Source organism: Cricetulus griseus, chromosome 8, assembly GCF_003668045.3.
Source record: "Cricetulus griseus strain 17A/GY chromosome 8, alternate assembly CriGri-PICRH-1.0, whole genome shotgun sequence".
NCBI lineage: Eukaryota > Metazoa > Chordata > Mammalia > Rodentia > Cricetidae > Cricetulus > Cricetulus griseus.
In genome coordinates, this window is record NC_048601.1 from 51,612,586 (window position 1) to 51,630,985 (window position 18,400).

Here is an 18,400-nt window from a genome sequence, read left to right on the forward strand (position 1 = left end):
ATAAAACTTCTCACACACACACAAAAAGTATGTGATCTCAAGTTCTGAGATCACCTTTGTGTGAGTTGTTTCTCTTTGGGACTAGATTAATTTCAGTAGCTCAGGGTGGCCTTGAACTAACAGAGATCCATCTGCCATCTCCAGAGTCCTGGGATTAATGGTGTGTGCTACCACTGCCTGGCTCTGTGACTTGCTAATATAGCTAGTTTCAGGACAGCCTCCAAAGCCACAGAGAAACCCTATCTCGAAAAACCAAAAAAGTAAGAAAAGTGTGTCTCACCATCGTCTGCCTCTGTGGTTTGTGGCTGCTTTGCTTCATCAAGCAAGCTTTAATAAATCATAAATATTCTATCACCACATCCCCCTTTTGTAGTGTGTGTTTGTTGTGTGTGATGTTTGTATGTGCACATGGAGGCCAGAGGACAACCTTGGGTATTTGTCTTAGGAAAGCCACCCACCTTTTAGGCAGTTTCTCATCCTAAAGCTCTCCAGTTAGGCTAGACTGGCTGGTCAACATCCCAGGGGTCCTCTTGTCTTCCCCTTCCCAGCCTGGGGTCACAAATGCATGTAGCCATGATCAACACTTTCTGAGGATCAAGCTCAGGTCCTTGTGTTGCAAAGTAAGCATTAAAGGGAGCCGTTTGACATCCTTCTGTACTTCATATTCCCTCAGAGATCCAGGATAGATTGTAGGAGGATAACAGCAGCAAGAGACTACAGAGGAGCCAGGAACTCCAAGCTCTGGACACGATAGCTACAGCAAACAGCCTTCACCCTAGAGACTTAGATCTTAGTTTCTACTCCCCACACAGGATAGGATCCTGTCCGGTCCTGTCATTCCCCTTTCCCACAGAAACAGGTTTTCTGGCAATCATGTGAAGCTGGCCCTTCTCTTAGAAGCTTTCTCTGTCCCCTTCTAATATACTAAGGACCCTTTGCAGTCCTGTCCCCACTTCCCACCAGAAACAGTCTCAGAGGTGGGAGATCTGGGACCTCCGCTGCAAGGCACGTTTCCCACTTCCCTAGCTCTGCCAGCAGGCATTTGTGTTACTTGACAAAGAACAGTTTGGAAACTCAGGATTCACTTGGCCATCAGCACCAATGAGGGTTTAGGTTGGCTCAGGAATGGTGGAGGAGGGCTCTGCAACTATACTGACCAAAAAGAGAGTAGATGAGCAATCTAGAAAGTAGTTGGGTACAACTAAGTGGGTTTCTACAGTGACTTCACCTGGGCCTGGAGCCTGCCAAGGGGCTTTGTATCCAGTGCTTACTGTGGGCCAGAGCTCAGTATAATTAAGAGCCACTTCATTGACTCTTTCCAGCTAACAAGCAAACGAAGTGGTAACACTGCCCAGGCCTGTCTGATTCAGGACCCCAAGGCATTTGTGTGGGACACTGAATTTTCCTGTAGCTGCAGTGTCTAGACTGTTGACTAGACTTTCAGACCTGAAAGCCTCCTCAGGAGCCTAGCAGAATTTTAATCACTTTCAAATTGTAGGTTAGCACTTCTGATTTTAGCTTCTTAGACGCTTCTTAGAAGAAGCAGCTGGACAGAATGAAAACCAGTAGCCTTTCTTGGGACCATTAGGGGACTGATTTGCAGGCCTTTATGTCCTCCCAACATCTGGAGTGGTGAGTTCAGGGTCAGTTAAGCTCTGATGGTTGCAGCAGAAGCCATGACTGGTAGGAATGCCAGCGGTAGCTTTTTTGTTTGTTGTTGCAGGGCTGTGATTGAGGATAGGGCCTTGTACATACCAGGCATGTGCTCTACTACTGAGCTATATTCCTAACTCTTTATTTTTCAGGCAGGGTCTTGCTAAGTTCCCTGAGCTGGCTTTGAATCCACTTTGTACCCTAGCAGGCCTTGAACTTACGATCCTCTGCCTCCATCTCCAGAGTTGCCAGGATCACATGTCTGTACTGACCAAGCCTGACAGATAGCCTTGACTAGTTCTGGAGACTGTCTACCAGGTACAGTGAGGCCTTGCTTCCTGAAAAGGCTGCTCCTATTGGTTCTAATGGTGAGGCACCAAGAAAGCTCCTTCTATAGCTATGGCAGAGGAAGGGAAAGTTCTTTGTTGCCAGAGCCTCCTAGCAAAGGCTTTTGCAAATGGAGTAATTTCACCAAACTTAATCATTTGGGGCAAACATAATGCTCCCACTCCAGTCAGTCCCTTGCAGCCTTTGTCTGAGGGAGAAGAAGGGAATTAAAAAATGTATGAGGGTCATGGCCTCAGAGTTAATCCTAAAATCATAAAACATATCTTTCTGTACTTCATATTTCCCCAGGGAGCCAGCATAGATAGTAGGAGGATCACCGCAGCAAGACACTGCAGAGGAGCCAGGAACTCCAAGCTCTGGACACGATAGCTACAGCAAACAGCCTTCACCCTGGAGACTTAGATCTTAGTTTCTATGCCCCACACAGTAGATGTCTCACAAATGCTGATAAGCATCCTAAAAGGTGAGCAAGCAACACAACTACACTCACATTGGAATTACCAGACAGGAAACTGAACTACAAGTTGTGCATTACAGAGACCAATACAAGCAAACAACATATAAGAACAGTTGGATGGCAGGTGGTTCTCTGAGCCTGCTGCACTCTTGCAGTATGCTCAAAAATTTACCTTTTTCCTCTTCAGACAAGATCTCACTGTGGAGTCCTGACTGAAGCTTATTAGTGATGTACCTACACACTTGCAGGCAAAACATTCAAACAAATCTAAAACAACCAGGAGCTGGGGAGGTGGCTCAGTGGGTAAGAATGCTTGCTCCACAAACTCGAAGGCCTGAGTTTGGATCCTAGCACCCATGGAAAAATCTAGGTGAGGTCAGTTGTGCCTGTAACCCCAGAAGCGTGAGTTATAATCCCAATTGCTGGAACTTCTGGGTACCAACCTAGCAACCTAGCTCCAGGATCAGTGAAAAATCTTGTCTCAAGAAGAGAGGCAAAAATAGAACTGGACACTTGTCTTCCTCCAACCTCCATATGTGAGCATGGGACACCCTCAGAGCAGTTGGATAATGTGAGCAGAGATAAAACACTAAGTATCCCCCTCCTAAAAATATTAGAAATAAAAGATTAACAAATGGAAAATGCTGTAATGGGCTTATCACTAGACAGGTCATCTATGAAACTGGGAAGTCAGTGGAAATGCAAAAAGCAAAGTTTAAAATGAGGTGGGGTGGAGCAGGAGAGTTTCTGTTAAAACATGTAAAACACATGACTATAATCCCAGCAATTGGGAGTCTGCAGAGACAGGAGGATCAGGGCTTCAAGTCCAACCTGGGCTACACCGAGGTCCAGTCTCAACCCAAACCAAAAAATGAATGATACACTCAAAGCCAAATAGCCAGGAAGCTCAGAGAACACAGAGCAGGGCAAATACTAAAACTATCTGCATAACTGAAATTACATAGGTAAGCACAAAGGAAAAATCTTGGGAAACCTAAAGAAAAACCCATTTCACCTATGAACAATGATAAAAATTACAGTATGTGGGACTGGAAAATGGCTCAGCAGTTAAGTACACCTGCTGCTCTTGCTCAGGACCTGGGTTCAGTTTCCAGCTCCCACATGGCAGCACACAACCATGTGTAACGCCAGTTTCAGGGAATCCGACTCCCCCTTCTGGCCTCGGCGGGCACTGCACACACATAATGCATAGAACACACAGGCAAGACACTAATATGAAAATAAATCTTAAAAAATTACAGCACTGAGTGACATTGTTGACTAGCCGTCCTGTAGCGCAGTATCTGTCACAGAGACTCTTCACAAGCAAATGAGAAAGACTCTTCTGAGCAGAGTCCTTCAGAGCCGGCCTGGACGCGCCAGAGCAAGTCACATTCTTTCCTCCTTTGCAAATACGTTTTTTTAAATAGATACATTTATTTATTTATTTGTTTATTTGTTTATTTATTTATTTATTTATTACACATACACTGTTCTGCCCACATGCCAGAAGAGGGCACCAGATTGAATTGTAGATGTCTGTGAGCCACCATGTGGTTGCTGGGAATTGAACTCACGACCCCTGGAAGAGCAGCCAGTGCTCTTAACCTCTGAGCCATCTCTCCAGCACAGCAAGTTTTTTTTTTTAATTTTTTATTTATTTATGTTTTATGTACAAGTGCTCTGCAGGCCAGAAGAGGGCACCAGATCTCATTACAGATAGTTGTGAGCCACCATGTGGTGGCTGGGAATTGAACTAAGAACCTTTAGAAGAGTAGCCAGTGCCCACTGAGCCATCTCTCCCCGCAAATCAGTTTTTGTTTTTTAAGTTTCTTAATGACTCAACAGAGACTTCTCGGTCGAGCTCTTCATTTCAGAACCGGAGACCTGGGGAAAAGACACCTGGTTTCTGTAAAGGGCAAAATGACCAGCTGACTTCCGGCGCGGGAGAGTTTGAGACCCCGGGCCGAAACTACGAGTCCCAGGCTGCCTCGCGGCTGTGTGGGCTGCTGGGAGGTGTCTCCCGAGATTCTGCGCGTCGTGGAGACGCGCGGGTCCGCGGCTTGAGAAGCTGCTGTCGCCGCCATGCCGATGAAGGGTAGCTTCCCTATCCGCCGCACGCTGCAGTACTTGAGCCGCGGGGACGTGATATTCAAGGACTCGGTGAAGGTCATGACCGTGAACTACAACACGCACGGGGAGCTGGGCGAAGGCGCCAGGTCAGTGTGGGTCGCACCGCGCGGGGTTCAGTGCGAAGTTGACGCGGTGGAGGCCGTCCCCGCAGCTCCCGATAGAAACCCGAGCGCCACGCCGCCACTCCAGGGCTGGCAGCTCGGACGACGCGAGCCGCCGTGTGGCGCGGGAAACTTGGGCGTGGGGAGCGGAGTGGTAAGTTTCCGCACCTGTGCACACACCGTGGCTTGCTGCAGCTCAGGACAGCTGACGACCTAAAGGTTTCATTGACCCGTTAGCATCTCTGAGCAATGCCTCGGACCCTTCAGTACTCACCGAGCCTTCATCGAGCACCCGAAACGCCAGATTCAGTACCAGAAACCAGCCCATGACTGTAGACAGGAGGAATCAAGAGAGAGGAGAGAGTAATTCTGGCGGAGAAGCGGCCTGGCTTTGACTTCAAGGGAGCCAGAAGCTGCCTCCTAGCCATTTTCTCTGGTCAAGTGACCCCACCCACCCACGAGCTAGGATCTACTACATTGGGATCTGTTGAGGTACGGGCCTTCTGGAAGACTGGGTGTCGGTGGACCAGACGGCTCGAGCTGTACTTTCTTGTCAGGGATTCATGCTTTTAAGACGAAGCTCTCAGGACGCAGAGCGTGACAGGCCTGTGTGGTAGAAGCTCAGCAAAAACAGCTGAGGCCTCTCCCTTAACTAGTTGTGTGACCCTGTTCACTCAACTTCTGAACGCATTTTTTAGTTGTAACACCGGAAAGTCAGTGTCTTGGGGATGGGGGTCAGGGAGAATAAAGTACCTGGCAGAGTGCCACAGGTACTGACTGACCTTTGGTCATTGGTTCTCAGTAAGTACTATTCTAAGATTCTTGGTGCTAATTTGGTTCTAGTATTTGGCTATGCTCTGGTTTGTTTGCACAAGGCTCAGTGATGTTGGGACCTTAGTCTGCTTTGGGAAGGAAGGAGCAGAGGCCTGCTGAGGATTCGTTCAGCCTTTGAACTTTTGGACGGTGTGCTTTGGGAGTCTTCAGGGCTATGTTTCCTCCCTGAAGCAGGACTTGCAGCTTTTCAAGTTTTATGTTGATGTAATTACTCACTCAGAGCGCTCTCTCTCTCTCTCTCTCTCTCTCTCTCTCTCTCTCTCTCTCTCTCTCTCTCTCCCTCTCCCTCCCTCTCCTCTCTCTCTCTCTCTCTCTCTCTCTCTCTCTCTCTCTCTCTCTCATCTCTCTTCTCTCTCTCTGTGTGTGTGTGTGTGTGTGTACATACATATGTATACCAGCAGTCAGCCAAAGGAGCTGGCAAACTTGTTTTCTTTCTTAATGAAATAAACAGTATCTCTTCTCTGGGCCTCATGGTCTCACCTAGGCTGGTCAGGAAGCCCTGGAGTGTCTTGTCTCCATCCCTCTCTCCTAGTGCTGAGATTACAAGTGTCACCACACCTGGCCTTTCTTTTTTTAGATTTATTCTTATCTCTCTGTGTGTTGTGTACCTCTGTGAGTTTATTCACACGGGTGTGTGTGTGTGTGTGTGTGTGTGTGTGTGTGTGAGAGAGAGAGAGAGAGAGAGAGAGAGAGAGAGTTGTGTGCAAGTGCTTGCTGAGGCCAGAGGGCATTGGATCCTGGGAAGGAACTGAATTCAGGTCCTCTGGAAAAACAGTAAGCGCTCTTAACTGCTGGACCATTTCTCCAGTCCCAAATACAATCTTTAAGTTTTTGTTGAGACAGAGTCTCACTGTGTGTCCTTAGCTGGCCTGGAACTCCTATATAGACCAGGTTAGCCTCCAACTCACCCAAGAACTTCTTGCCTCTCTCTGCTTCCTGACTACTGAGTTTAAAGGTGCGTGCTACCTCAACTCACTGGCTTTTAAAAAAAACTTTTGAGTTTTTTGCCTCCATGTATGTATGTTTACCACATGCATGCCTGACAAAAGTCAGAAGAGGGAGTCAGATTCCCTGGAACAGGACTTACAGACAGTTGTGAGGTGCCATATGGGTGCTGGGAATTGAACCCAGGTCTTCTGCAAGAGCAACAAGTGCTCTTAACCACGGAGCCATCTCTATAGCCCCCTAGCTTTTTTGTTTATAAGTGGGTTCTGGGGTTCAAACTCTGGTCTTTGTGCTTGTGCAGCAAGCACTTTACTGATTGAACCATCTCCCCAGCCCCCCTTTTAATTGTCTAGGTTGGACATTGCTTATAGACTCGCCCTACTGGAAGAGGAATGTGGTTCTCATGGCCATTGCCAATGCCCACACCCACATCTGCATCCCTCTCAGCCGGTCGCTCCTGCTCCTACATTACTTCCGAAGTTCAGAGAGACCATGAACTCTCTGATAATTAAAACACTAACAATATTCATGTTACTGTGACTTTGAGCAAAAGAGAATACTATGATTAATTTTCTGGTTTAACAAGTCCTTTTGTTTTACTGGTGACTAATCATTTCATTTTATTTTTTTTTTAAGATTATTTATTATGTACAGTGTTCTACCAACATGTATGCCCGAAGGCCAGAAGAGGGCACCAAATCTCATTACAGATGGTTGTGAGCCACCACATGGTTGCTGGGAATTGAACTCAGGATCTCTGGAAGAACAGTCAGTGCTCTTAACCTCTGAGTCATCTCTTAGCTCTAATCATTTCATTTTTGTCACTTTAATTGCAGATTCTGTCCCAGATGTGATAATGTCTTAAGTGGTTTCAGGCAGGCTTTCTGTTGAGTCAGTTTCATCCCTGAAATTATTTCTAGATGCTTCAATCTGGACTGGTGGTATAGGAACCTGATAACCAAGAGTGCTGTCCTCTTGGCATTAAGCACTGAGGAAAAGAGCTGATCCTTGCCCTGAGTCATGTGACTAAAAGTAGAAAGCCTGGATCTATAGCCAGACAGAGTGTCTGAGGCCAAGGTTCTGTTCCATGGATCCAGAGCCCTGTTTGTGAGTGTGGGACAGGCTGAGCAGGGAGCAGGGATGCTTTTGAGTGAGGTCATTTGAGGAACCTTAATTAAGTGTGGACAGAAATGGCAAAAGACATCTTGAGGGAAAGCATAGACCCCAGCCTAGGCTGGACAGGTAAGGGAAGGAATGTCTGTCAGAACCTGAGGACCAAGGGATCTGTCCACAGGGGCCTTCGGGCTGATCACGTCAGGGTTGAGCAGGAAAAGAAGTAGCTCCCTTTTCCTGACACTGGCACTTCCTGTCAGCCTTTTGAACCCAGAAGCCAGAAGTGACCCAGATTTACTGTGTTGTGGACAGCTATATATGCTTTATTGTTGTATGGTTCTGGGATGGAATCCTGAGCCTTGTACATGCTAGGAAGGTGCTCTACTGTGTGGAGCTATGCTGCAGTCCTGCTGGAATTTCTTTAGCAAGGTCTCTCCTGGTGCACCATGCTGATTTGAATACTGTAGCCTAAATGTCAGCATCTTTACCTTCTGTTCCATTTTGTTCATTCAGATGCAGAGGTATCTAAAAGAGGAATGAAGTTAGAGTCAGGATGCTTTAAAGCTTCTAGTCATAAACTGACTACCAGACAGGTTAAGGCAGTTCACACATACCTTCCCCTATAGCCCAGAATTATGCCAGTTTTACTGATGATGTGTACAATGCTATTTTTAGCAGAATTATCACTTTTTAATGTTTAACAGATTTTTTTTGTTTTTTGTTTTTCTTGGCTTTTTCGAGACAGGGTTTCTCTGTGGCTTTGGAGGCTGCCCTGGAACTAGCTCTTGTAGACCAGGCTGGTCTCGAACTCACAGAGATCCGCCTGCCTCTGCCTCCCAAGTGCTGGGATTAAAGGTGTGTGCCACCAACACCCCGGCTTAACAGGCTTTTTTTAATGATTGGAAAATGTAGTGCTTTCTGTTTGAGCCCTGTGTAGCCCAGGTTGACCTTGGATTCCATCCTCCTGTCTCAGGCACTGGAGTGCTGCTGGGATTATAGTTGTGTCACCACACCCATCCAGCAGATGTTGAATTTGTTTTTGGCATTTTTTTGCCATGTAAATATTTTAGTGTTTTCAAAGTTACCTGATTTCAGCCTTCTACAATTCAAGGTTTTCTTTCATGTCTGTATCATAAACACTCATGTAATACTTAGTACACAGTGCTCTCTATGGAGCCTCCTCAGTAACGTGTTCGCTAGACACATAGAGGTGCAACCCTTTGTGCACAGCATTCTGGGCTTGGTGCTGGGGAGCTCTGTGAATGCTCTTCAGGGAGAATTGGTTTGTTTCCCTTAGCAACCTAGATGCTTACCGAAGTGCAAGTGTTGGGGACACACCAATCCTCTGCCTATTTTCCCTCATTTTTCTGGAGGCAGCTCCCTTTTACAATCCCTGGCAAGACCTGGACTTTTCTCCATGGAAAAGGTGTTGTTCTTTTGCTTAAATTAGAAATAAAGAAGAGGCGCAAGATGAGACATGAGACTATTAGAGATATTAACCAGTTTATTATAGGCCCGGCAGAGTAGAGAGACTAAGAGAGAAGAGGAACAGGGTTAATGGCTGACCGCCATAGCCGGTTGCCATAGAGAAGCAGAGAGGCAGAGAGTGTAAGAGAAGAGGAGAGCAGAAGAGGAGAGCAGAGAGGAGAAGAGGAGTGTAAGTGGGCAGGGGTCTGTTTTTTTTTGTTTTTTTGTGTTTTTTTTTTTTTTCAAGTTAGGGAACAAACTTGTTTCACATGTAAGTCCCTTCTCCCTCTCCCTCTCCCTCCCCTCACCCCCATCCCTCCTCCCCCACCCCCAACCTACCCCCCACCCCATCCACCCACCACTCCCCAGGCAGGGTAGGGCCCTCAACAGGGGCTCTGCAGAGTCCACCATATCTTCCTGTGCTGGGCCTGGGCCCTTCCCCATGTGTCCAGGGCCAGAGTATATCCCTTCATGTGGGATGGGCTCTCAAAGTCCCTTCTTACACCAGGGAAAAATACTAATCCACTTCCAGAGGCTCCCTGGAGTGCAGAGGCCTCCTTATTGACATCCATGTTCAGGGGTCTGGATCAGTCTTGTACTGGCCTCCCAGACAGCATCTGGGGTCGATGTGCTCTCCCTTGTTCAGGCCTACTGTTCCTATGGGTTTCTCTGACCTGGTAGACCTGGTACAGAAGGGGTCTGTCTTTTAAAGGGGTCCTTTGCACCTGCATGCAACTAGTACCCGTGGTCTTAGTTCCCATGGAACTCTGGGCTGACCAGGGTACTGCCTGAATGGATTCTGCCAGGTAACAGAGGCAGGCCAGCATAATGCCTGAACCTTTCAAAAGGTATGCACAGAATTTCAGGGAAAAACTCTTACATCGATTTATTTCTAGAAAGCTATTGCGTGGTGTGGTGGTTTGAATGAGAATACCCCCGCCCCCAGATCATATATTGGAATGCTTAGTCACCAAAGAGTGGCACTGTTTTAGAAGGATTAGAAGGTGTGGCCTGGTTGAAGTTGGGGAAATGTGTTGCTGAGGGTGGGATTTGAGGTTTTGAAAGCCCATTCCAGGCTCAGTGTCTCTTGCCTGCAATTTGCAGATCAGATGTAAGCCCTCAGTTACTTCTTCAGCACCATGCCTGGCTGCCTGCCACCATACTCCTTACATGATGATAATGGAATAAACCCCTGAACTATAAAGGTTTCCTTAGTCATGGTGTCTCTTCATATCAACGGAATAGTAACTAAAACAGAAGTTGGTACCAAGGACTGGAGTATTGCCATGACAGGCCTGATCATGTTTGTTGGAAGAATATGGAAGATGTTGGGACTTTGAACTAGAAATGCATTTGAACACTTTTATGTGAGGCTTACTGAGCCATCCTAGCAGGAACATGGAAGACAATGGTGATGAGGGCACTAGGAACTATGGGGGCCCCACTTAAGAGGATTCATAGGAGGAAAATATTAGCAGTTGGCCTAGGGAGCATTGGCAAAGGATGTGACTGCCTTTTGCCCTTGTCCAAAAAATCTTCCAGAGACTAACTTTAGGAGATTTGGATTGATGATGTTGGTAGAGATTTCAAGACAGCTTAGCATTGACTGTGTCAAGTGGTTATGTAGTTCTACAATGAAAAGGAACAAGTAGGGCAAAGAAAAATATATAAAATGCACAATTTGAGGAGAGCATCAGGATATGTAATGATGGAGCCACCTCCTATGCTTAGAGATAAAAAAGTTTAAAGAAAGGCCTGATGCTAAATGGAATAAAGGGAGTGGTGACCTCAGGTAAGATACCCACTCTGCTAATCCTGCAACAATTCCTGTGATGGATTTTTCTCTGTTTAGAAACCATCAACCAAGCTGGGAGGTGGTGGCATACACCTTTAATCTCAGCATTCAGGAGGCAGAGGCAGGTGAGTTCGAGGTCAGTCTGGTCTACAAAGTGAGTTCTGAGACAGCCAGGACAACACAGAGAAATCCTGTCTTGAAAAAGCAAAGCGGGGTGAGTGGGAAAGAAACCCATCAACCAGTCAAGGCTTATGCAAGTGCAAGTCTTAGAGGGTCCAGGTTTCAGCCCATGCAAGAACATCTTGATAGCTTCAGCCATGTAGTTCTGGATTTACTCAAGAAGGATACAGGAAGGGGTATGGAAGGTTAAGCAAAGCTGTTGAAGTCAGGCATTTGGCCTGACAGTTCCAACATGGAGTTCCTGAGAGCCCAATGTCAGAGATCCCAGAGTTGTGGGAGACCTACCAAAGAGAGGTGCTAACAGGGAATGGAACCAGCCCAAGAGAAAGAAGTGTGTTGCAGTCAACAAAGCTGAAAGGAGTTGGAGATCTGGAGTGCTCTGACATGAGACATGGAGGTGCATGTGGGTTCATTTCTAGAAAGCTGTTACATGGGTTCATTTCTTGCCTTTTACAGGAAATTCGTGTTTTTCAACATCCCTCAGATCCAGTATAAGAACCCTTGGGTGCAGATCATGCTGTTTAAGAACATGACGCCATCACCCTTCCTGCGGTTCTATCTAGGTGAGTGAGGCATGGGAGAACCACTTACCCTTTTCCAGCCCTCTGTGAAGGTAGCAGGTGAGCTATCTAAACAACACTATGGCCCTTAGCTTCTCTTTCCAGGTACCCAATGGCTGCTGAGATCTGGACCCAGCTCCCTCACCTGTCTTTCTCCAGTTTATCTCCTGTTGTTCTCTGCCTGTCATGTGGGCTAATCTATTCACATCTCTTTGCTGCTGTGCACTGGTATATTTTCACTCTTTGTCCATGAGCTTAAGGAATAAAAGCAGATATCCTTTGCTGGAGATGTATGTCCATAGCTCCAGGGGGTAGTGTGTGGGTGTGTGTGTGTGGGGGGGGGGGATGTTCCGTGTATGGGGAGACAATACATAAGAAACCAGCATTTTTTAGTCCTGTGATGAAGGAAGACAGTTACAGGATTTTGCATTCTTAGTGCCTCAGTGTGCTTTCTGGGCAAGTGTTGCAGCTTGGAGTCACAGCTCAGGCAGCCCTGTATAAGTGATGAAGTCACTGCATGGCATAAGGATGGGTCTGTAGTGAAAGCCAGGATATGTCCCTTTCTGCAGGGGCAGTAGGTTAGGACTTTTTGTTTGAGATAGGATTGTGTAGCCCTAACTGGCCTGGAACACACTACGTAGCCCAGACTGGCCTTAAACTTCTGACAGTCCTCCTGGCTGAGCCTTTCAAATGCTCAGGTTAGATATGGCCACTGTATGCCTGCCTGCTTTGCCTCTGAATTTCATGTGGACAAGAATCTCTGGAAATTTTCTTTTCCATTTCTGGATGGTAGAGTCAGTGGGACAAACAACCCATCACTGGCTAGGAGCTGTACTGGGATGTGGAGCTGCCCTCAAATCTCTGCCCATGACATAGCAAGGCCGTCTGCTGGTGCTGCTAGTCTCTTTGCCAGCCATGTGCCCTGTGGGAAAGGCCCACTATACCACAGGGCTGTATCTTGGTCCCCAATGCAAGGAGGGCTGGGAGGAGCCTGGTACATTTTCTTTTGTAAAAATCTTTTATATACATTGTTTTTGATAATCATCTAAGGCTAGAATGCAGGGTCTTTCAAGTGCTAAGTATGTGCTCTACCACACAGCCACATCCCATCCAGTTTATCCTTTTAGAGACAGGGTCTCATTATATTGCCAGGCTGACCTGAGACTCCTGCTTTACCTTCTTGAGTGCTAGGACTGCCAGCTCAGAGGACCCAGCATCTGTTGATGTTTAGCAGCTGAACATCTTCCATTATGTCAGTCTATCAACTCATCCAGTCACCTAATGATGAGCTTGCATGATGAGGTTTAAATCGCTGAGACCATGAAAAAGATTTGAGGATGGAAGGGAAAGTGGCAGGACCCACACCTGGATAAAAGAGCTGTAGATGGGGACACAGCACTGAAAGGCTTGTTCAGTCCAGGAAAATGCTGGGTTCTGTAGTGGGCATGAGCAGCCACAGAGAACAGGTAACAGAAGCGGTGGGGATTGGGAAGACCAAGGTTGAAGGACCATATCTACAGAGCATGTTCTTGCTGTGTAACAACAGAGTATAGGGTCATGTGACCAGTGAGCAAGCTGGTGACTTGTCTCTCCTCTTCACATAATTACTGCTGCCATCTTGGGACTCACCTTCATGGCTTCATCCAATCCTAGTCACCTCCTAGAGGTCCCACCTGCAGATGTCATCAGGAATTTCCAACACAACTTTTGAGATCATTTTCAGTTGAGCACATCTGCAAAGTCCCTTTTCACTTCCAGCAGCATCTTTCAGGAGCTGTTCTTTGTGTACAGTGTTCTAGGTAAAGTTCTGTGTGAGACAGTAGGTGTATAGTAACTTTCAAGTCTGTGGTCTCTTAACTCCCAACCCCCACATGGGGACTTGAAAAGGTTCTAATTTGCATAAGTTCTAGGTCATTCACTTCTTTCTGGTCTAGTGGGTTTGTGGCCTGTCGTTGATGCTTTTGTTCAAAGCCCCTCTCTTTTTCCTGAGAGGTATATAATTACATTTTATGTCTATGTGATACTTTAGATTTTTACATTTTTTGTTATGTGGGTTTGCTTACATGAGTTTATATGCACCAGATGCATACAGGAGTCAGCAAAGGCAAGATCTTCTAAAACTAGGGTTAAAGAGTGTTTTTGTTTGTTTTGTTTTTTAGTTTTTCAAGACAGGGTTTTTCTGTGTATCCCTGGCTGTCCTGGAACTCACTCTGTAGACCAGGATGGCCTTGAACTCATAAAGACCTGCCTGCCTCTGTCTCCTGAGTGCTGGGATTAAAGGTGTGAGCCATCACTGCACGGTGTATGTAGCAGGTGTTTTTGACTCTCCATGTAGATGCTGGGATCAAAGCTGGGTCCTCTGCAAAACTGCTAAGTGCTAAACCATCTTCTCAGCCTGAGATATATTTATTGAAGTGTGTATAATGTGTGTGTGCTGGTTCTAGAGCCTGTGTGCACACATAGAGATGAAAAGAGGGTTATAAATATCTTCTATCATTCTACCTATTCCTTTAAGGGAGGCTCGCTCCATGAATTTTGGGATTGTGTTTTTGGTTTGGCTAGAAGCCAACAAGCCCCAGCAATCCTTGTTTGCACCCCTGTTTGGAACTAGGATTATAGGTGTAGTATGACCCACTTGTTTTGTAGGTGCTGGGATCTTAACTCTGGTCTTCAAGATTGATTGTGCAGCAAGCGCTCTTAATCACCGAACCCTCTCTCCACCCTGCCTGTGATACACTTTTCAAGTTCTTTCCTGTGTACCAAAGGCAGGGTTGAAATTGAGTTGTTTTCTGCATTGAGAATGTCCAGCTGTTGAACATATGCTGCACTTTTCCTCACAAGATTTCCTTGGTAACTTTGTCCAAAAATCAAGGGTGAACAACAGTGTGTTGTGGCAAAGGACTAAGTGCTGATACCTGCTTCAACTAGGTAGATCAGGAAATTTCCCCAAGAGGTAACTTTCAGAACATTGAAGGTGCTAGCCAGGAGTGGGGATAGTGACTGTGAGTGAGTGGGTACAGTGTGTGTTTATATTATTAAAACCACTGAGAGCCAGGCGTTGGTGGCACACAACTTTAATCCCAACACTCAGGAGGCAGAAGCAGGTGGATCTCTGTGAGTTTGAGGTCAGCCTGATCTACAGAGTAAGTTCCAGGACAACCTCCAAAGCTACACAGAGAAACCCTGTCTCAAAAAACAAAACACTAGGTTACATGTTTTGGTCGAAATGGTCAAATGTATGCTTCTTTTTTAAAGATTTATTTTATATCTGTGTGTATGTGTGTGTACCACATTTATGCCTAGTACCTGGGAGGTCAGAAGAGAACATTGGATCCCTTGCAACTGAAGTTACAGATTGTGGTTAGCCATATGGGTTTTGGGAATGGAACCCCTGTCCTCTGAACTACTAAGCAATCTCGATAGACCCCAAATTTCTGATTTTTTTGAGACAGGGTTTCTCTGTATCTTTGGAAGCTGTCTTGAAACTCACTCTGTAGACCAGGCTGGCCTCGAACTCAGAGATCTGCCTGCCTCTGCCTCTAGAGTGCTGGGATTAAAGGTGTGTGCCACCAACGCCAGGCCATAATTTCTGAATTCTTTCACTGAATTGGGTACAAACTTTATCCTCCCTTCCCAAGTTTTGTTATTCTAGGTCCTTTGCTGTTTGTTTGTTTTATCCAGGGGCTAACCTTAAATTTGTGGTGCTCCTGCCTTGGCCTGCTGAATGCTGGGATTATATAAACTTGAATATGTTCGCCAGTTTCTAGAAGGCTGGCTATGGTTTTGCTTTTATTATTTTGAACATTACATTTTCTTGTAGTTTGGTGGTAGCTGGTTTTTGAATTTGCACCTTGTCTCTTGACATCATTTCTGGTAATTTTATGAATTGCTTAGGACATTTTACTAACAATCACATCATCTGGAAACAAAGCATGACACTCCTTCACTAGTCTTGGCAGTTTTCTTTTGTCTCAGTTGATTGGTCTAGATAGTAGTAGTAGTATGCACCTCCACAAAGTATCTGCATATGAGTTATTGAGCCTCTTCACTGGTGCCTTCTGTTGTTCACTCTTTAAAGTTTTGGCCACTGTAACGTATTTTCCTAATGAGTAATACTGATTGCTTTTTCATGTGTAGTCACTAGCTATTTTGTTTTTACTTAAAAAAAAAATGGGCAAAATAGCTAATTTAGTCAGGTTATCTAACTGGAGTTGTGAATTCAATCAGATATATGTGCATTTTCTCCCAATCTCTGGCTCACAGTATCTTCTACAAGACAAAGTAAGGAATTTCAAATTCAAGTTACTGACTGGCTTTATGAATCACGCTTTAAATATCATGCCTAAAAAAAATACTACTTAGTCATGAAGATTTTCTTCTGTGGTGTTTTTGTTTGTTTGCTTGCTAGGCTGGGGGCTGCACCCCGTGCCTCCAACAGGGCAAGCACTATCTGATGAGCTACATTCATTTAAACTTTATAAATTGTTTAGCTTGGGCCAGCTAGATGACTTAGTACTTGAAGACTCCACAGATATGTCCCGTCCTCCATATGTGGGCACAGACACAGTAGTAACTTTAGGTTTCTGGTCCATTTAAATTTTTTCCTAGTGTGTATTTGCATGTGAGTAGCCTGTTCCAGTGTTTGATGAAAAAGCTTAAATTGAAATTTTCTTGCCATTGTTGCTGAAAACAGTTGCCTGTAAATAGAAGGGTTTATTTGGTCTTGGGCTTTGTTTTGTCCCATTTGACAGTATGCATGCTGTTGGGCATGTCTTTGTTACAGTGCCTTTAACTATAGAACACTTGGAAAGCAAACACCCCTTATTTGAGTATCAAGCTCTCACTCAGGGTTTTGACTGGGCTGGCCAAGTGCTCTACCTTGAACTGTACCCCCCAGCTTCCCCATTTTCTTTCATTTCAGAGTTAAGTTTTTCATTTCCATATGAATTGTAGACTTGTTAAGTTTCCATAAAACCTGCATTTACAGATAGGCAGATATCTGAGTTATGGGCTAGCCTGGTCTTCAGAGTTTTAAGATAGTCAAGGCTATAGAGAAACCACATCTGGAAACAAACAAAAACTGCATTGTTATAAGGGACTACAGTAATCTATAGAGGAATTTGTCTGCTCCTGTTTTGTTTTGTTTTTTTTTTTAATGGGAAGAGGCAGTATCTCATCAGTTATGCAAAAAAATTATTTGGCTGGAGTGATGGCTTAGCAATTAAGAGCACTTACAATTAAGGGCAATTAAAGTTCATTTCCAGAGGACCTAAGTCAGATGGCTCACAGTTGCCTGTAACTCCAGCTCCTGACACTCTTTTAGACTCCTTAGCTACCTGTACTTTCATGCACGAATGTACATATATACATAATTTAAAATAAAAAAAATTGAATTCTACTAAAAGCAAATTGGAGGCCAAGCTGGTTTTGATTTGTCAATCATCCTACCTGATGAGGCTACAGGTGTGTCACACCTGGCAATCCCAGCCTGCTATGACTGAGAAGTATGCCTGAGTCAGCTCTCCTCCCCTTATGTGCCCTCTTGTTTACAGATTCTGGGGAGCAGGTGCTGGTAGACGTGGAGACCAAGAGTAATAAAGAGATCATGGAGCACATAAAGAAAATTCTGGGCAAGAAAGAGTGAGTTACTGGGTTGACCTGACAAGAGCAAACCTTAGCCCCAAAAATGTGAGGGTGAAGGGGATGTGCAGGGAAGGTGTGGAGACGGAACATTTCCAGCCCCAGTTAGTAACAAGACCTTGGGTGGCAGGATTAGTTCAGGGCTGGTCTTTCTGCTCAGCAGATGTAAGCTGAAAGTCACCAAATCTTTTGTTCACTCCTTTGCTGTGATGGCGGACAAGGGTGGTCCTTGCCCTAACATGCATGCAGTTAAAGGGAAGCTTGGAGCCTTTTTCCAAATTTCTTTTTTTGCTCTTTGAATGAGGAAGGACAGGAAGAAAGTAAATGAAGCCAAGAAAGTCTCTGAAGACTCAGGCTCCTTTGCTCTTTCCCTGTGGGTGCTTCCTAGTGCCTTTCCCCTCACATGGAAGAGGCTGTCTGTTGTCTGGAGCCCTTAGTCATGTTTTGCTATTGTGTGTGTTCCTTGGCAGAGAGACCCTCAGGGAGGAGGAGCTGGAGAAGCAGCAGCGATCTCATCCAGCCAACTTTGGTCCCCGCAAGTACTGCTTGCGGGAGTGCATGTGCGAAGTGGAAGGTCAGGTGCCCTGCCCTGCCCTGGCGCCTTTACCCAAGGAGATGACAGGGAAGTACAAAGCTGCTCTGAAAGCCAGCACTTAGGTCTGAGCAATATCATTTGGGATGGACTGATGGAATTCTCTGCAATGGAAAGGCCTGCTTGCATGCCCATTTAAAGGACATGGGGAGAAGGATAGGGTTGCCAGCTGCTGAACAGATGTCAATAAAAAGTTTTAGTCTTCCTATATATGGTAAGTCTGGAAGCTATTGAGGGCTACTTATCTGTTAACTGTAGCAGGGATCTTTCTGACCTTGAGAGTGAAGATGCCACCTGGGTAAGTAACTTGGAGTCCAGTTGATGTTGACCTTCAACCCTTGCTTACTAGATTGAAAAATAATACATGTGACTTTTCTTATTTTTTCAAGACAGGGTTTCTCTGTGTAACAGCTCTGACAGTCCTGGAATTAGCTCTGTAGACCAGGGTGGCCTCAGGGAGGCAGTGAAACTGGCATGCTTAGATTTGCAGAATAGTGCCTTTCCATCCTTTGCTCTGGTTTGTGGTTTTGCAGCAGAGCTGTTTTTAGGTGACCTGAGGGGGCTGCAATGGAATGGATGCTT

General features: G+C 45.6%; 2 protein-coding genes across 3 annotated transcripts in view; one reads left to right on the forward strand and one right to left on the reverse strand.

Annotated features, from left to right (window-relative positions):
• The first annotated feature begins 4,473 nt into the window (after positions 1-4,473).
• Mrps25 (mitochondrial ribosomal protein S25) lies at positions 4,474-18,028 on the forward strand. Its single transcript, XM_027428898.2, has 4 exons — positions 4,474-4,677; positions 11,483-11,589; positions 17,139-17,226; positions 17,697-18,028. Exons 1-4 carry the CDS (start codon positions 4,544-4,546, stop codon positions 17,881-17,883), a joined length of 516 nt encoding a protein of 171 aa, XP_027284699.1. The 5' UTR covers positions 4,474-4,543; the 3' UTR covers positions 17,884-18,028.
• The window catches only part of Nr2c2 (nuclear receptor subfamily 2 group C member 2), an 88,688-nt gene continuing 78,174 nt past the window's right edge, over positions 7,887-18,400 (reverse strand). The window contains exons 17-19 of one of the 2 annotated variants that reach the window (XR_004771127.1): positions 13,216-13,393; positions 8,898-9,024; positions 7,887-8,109 (exon numbers count right to left, since the gene is read on the reverse strand). The gene's annotated coding sequence lies outside the window, so the exon portion shown is untranslated. The remainder of the gene's footprint in view (positions 8,110-8,897; positions 9,025-13,215; positions 13,394-18,400) is intronic. The other variant, XR_004771128.1, reaches the window with a different exon arrangement.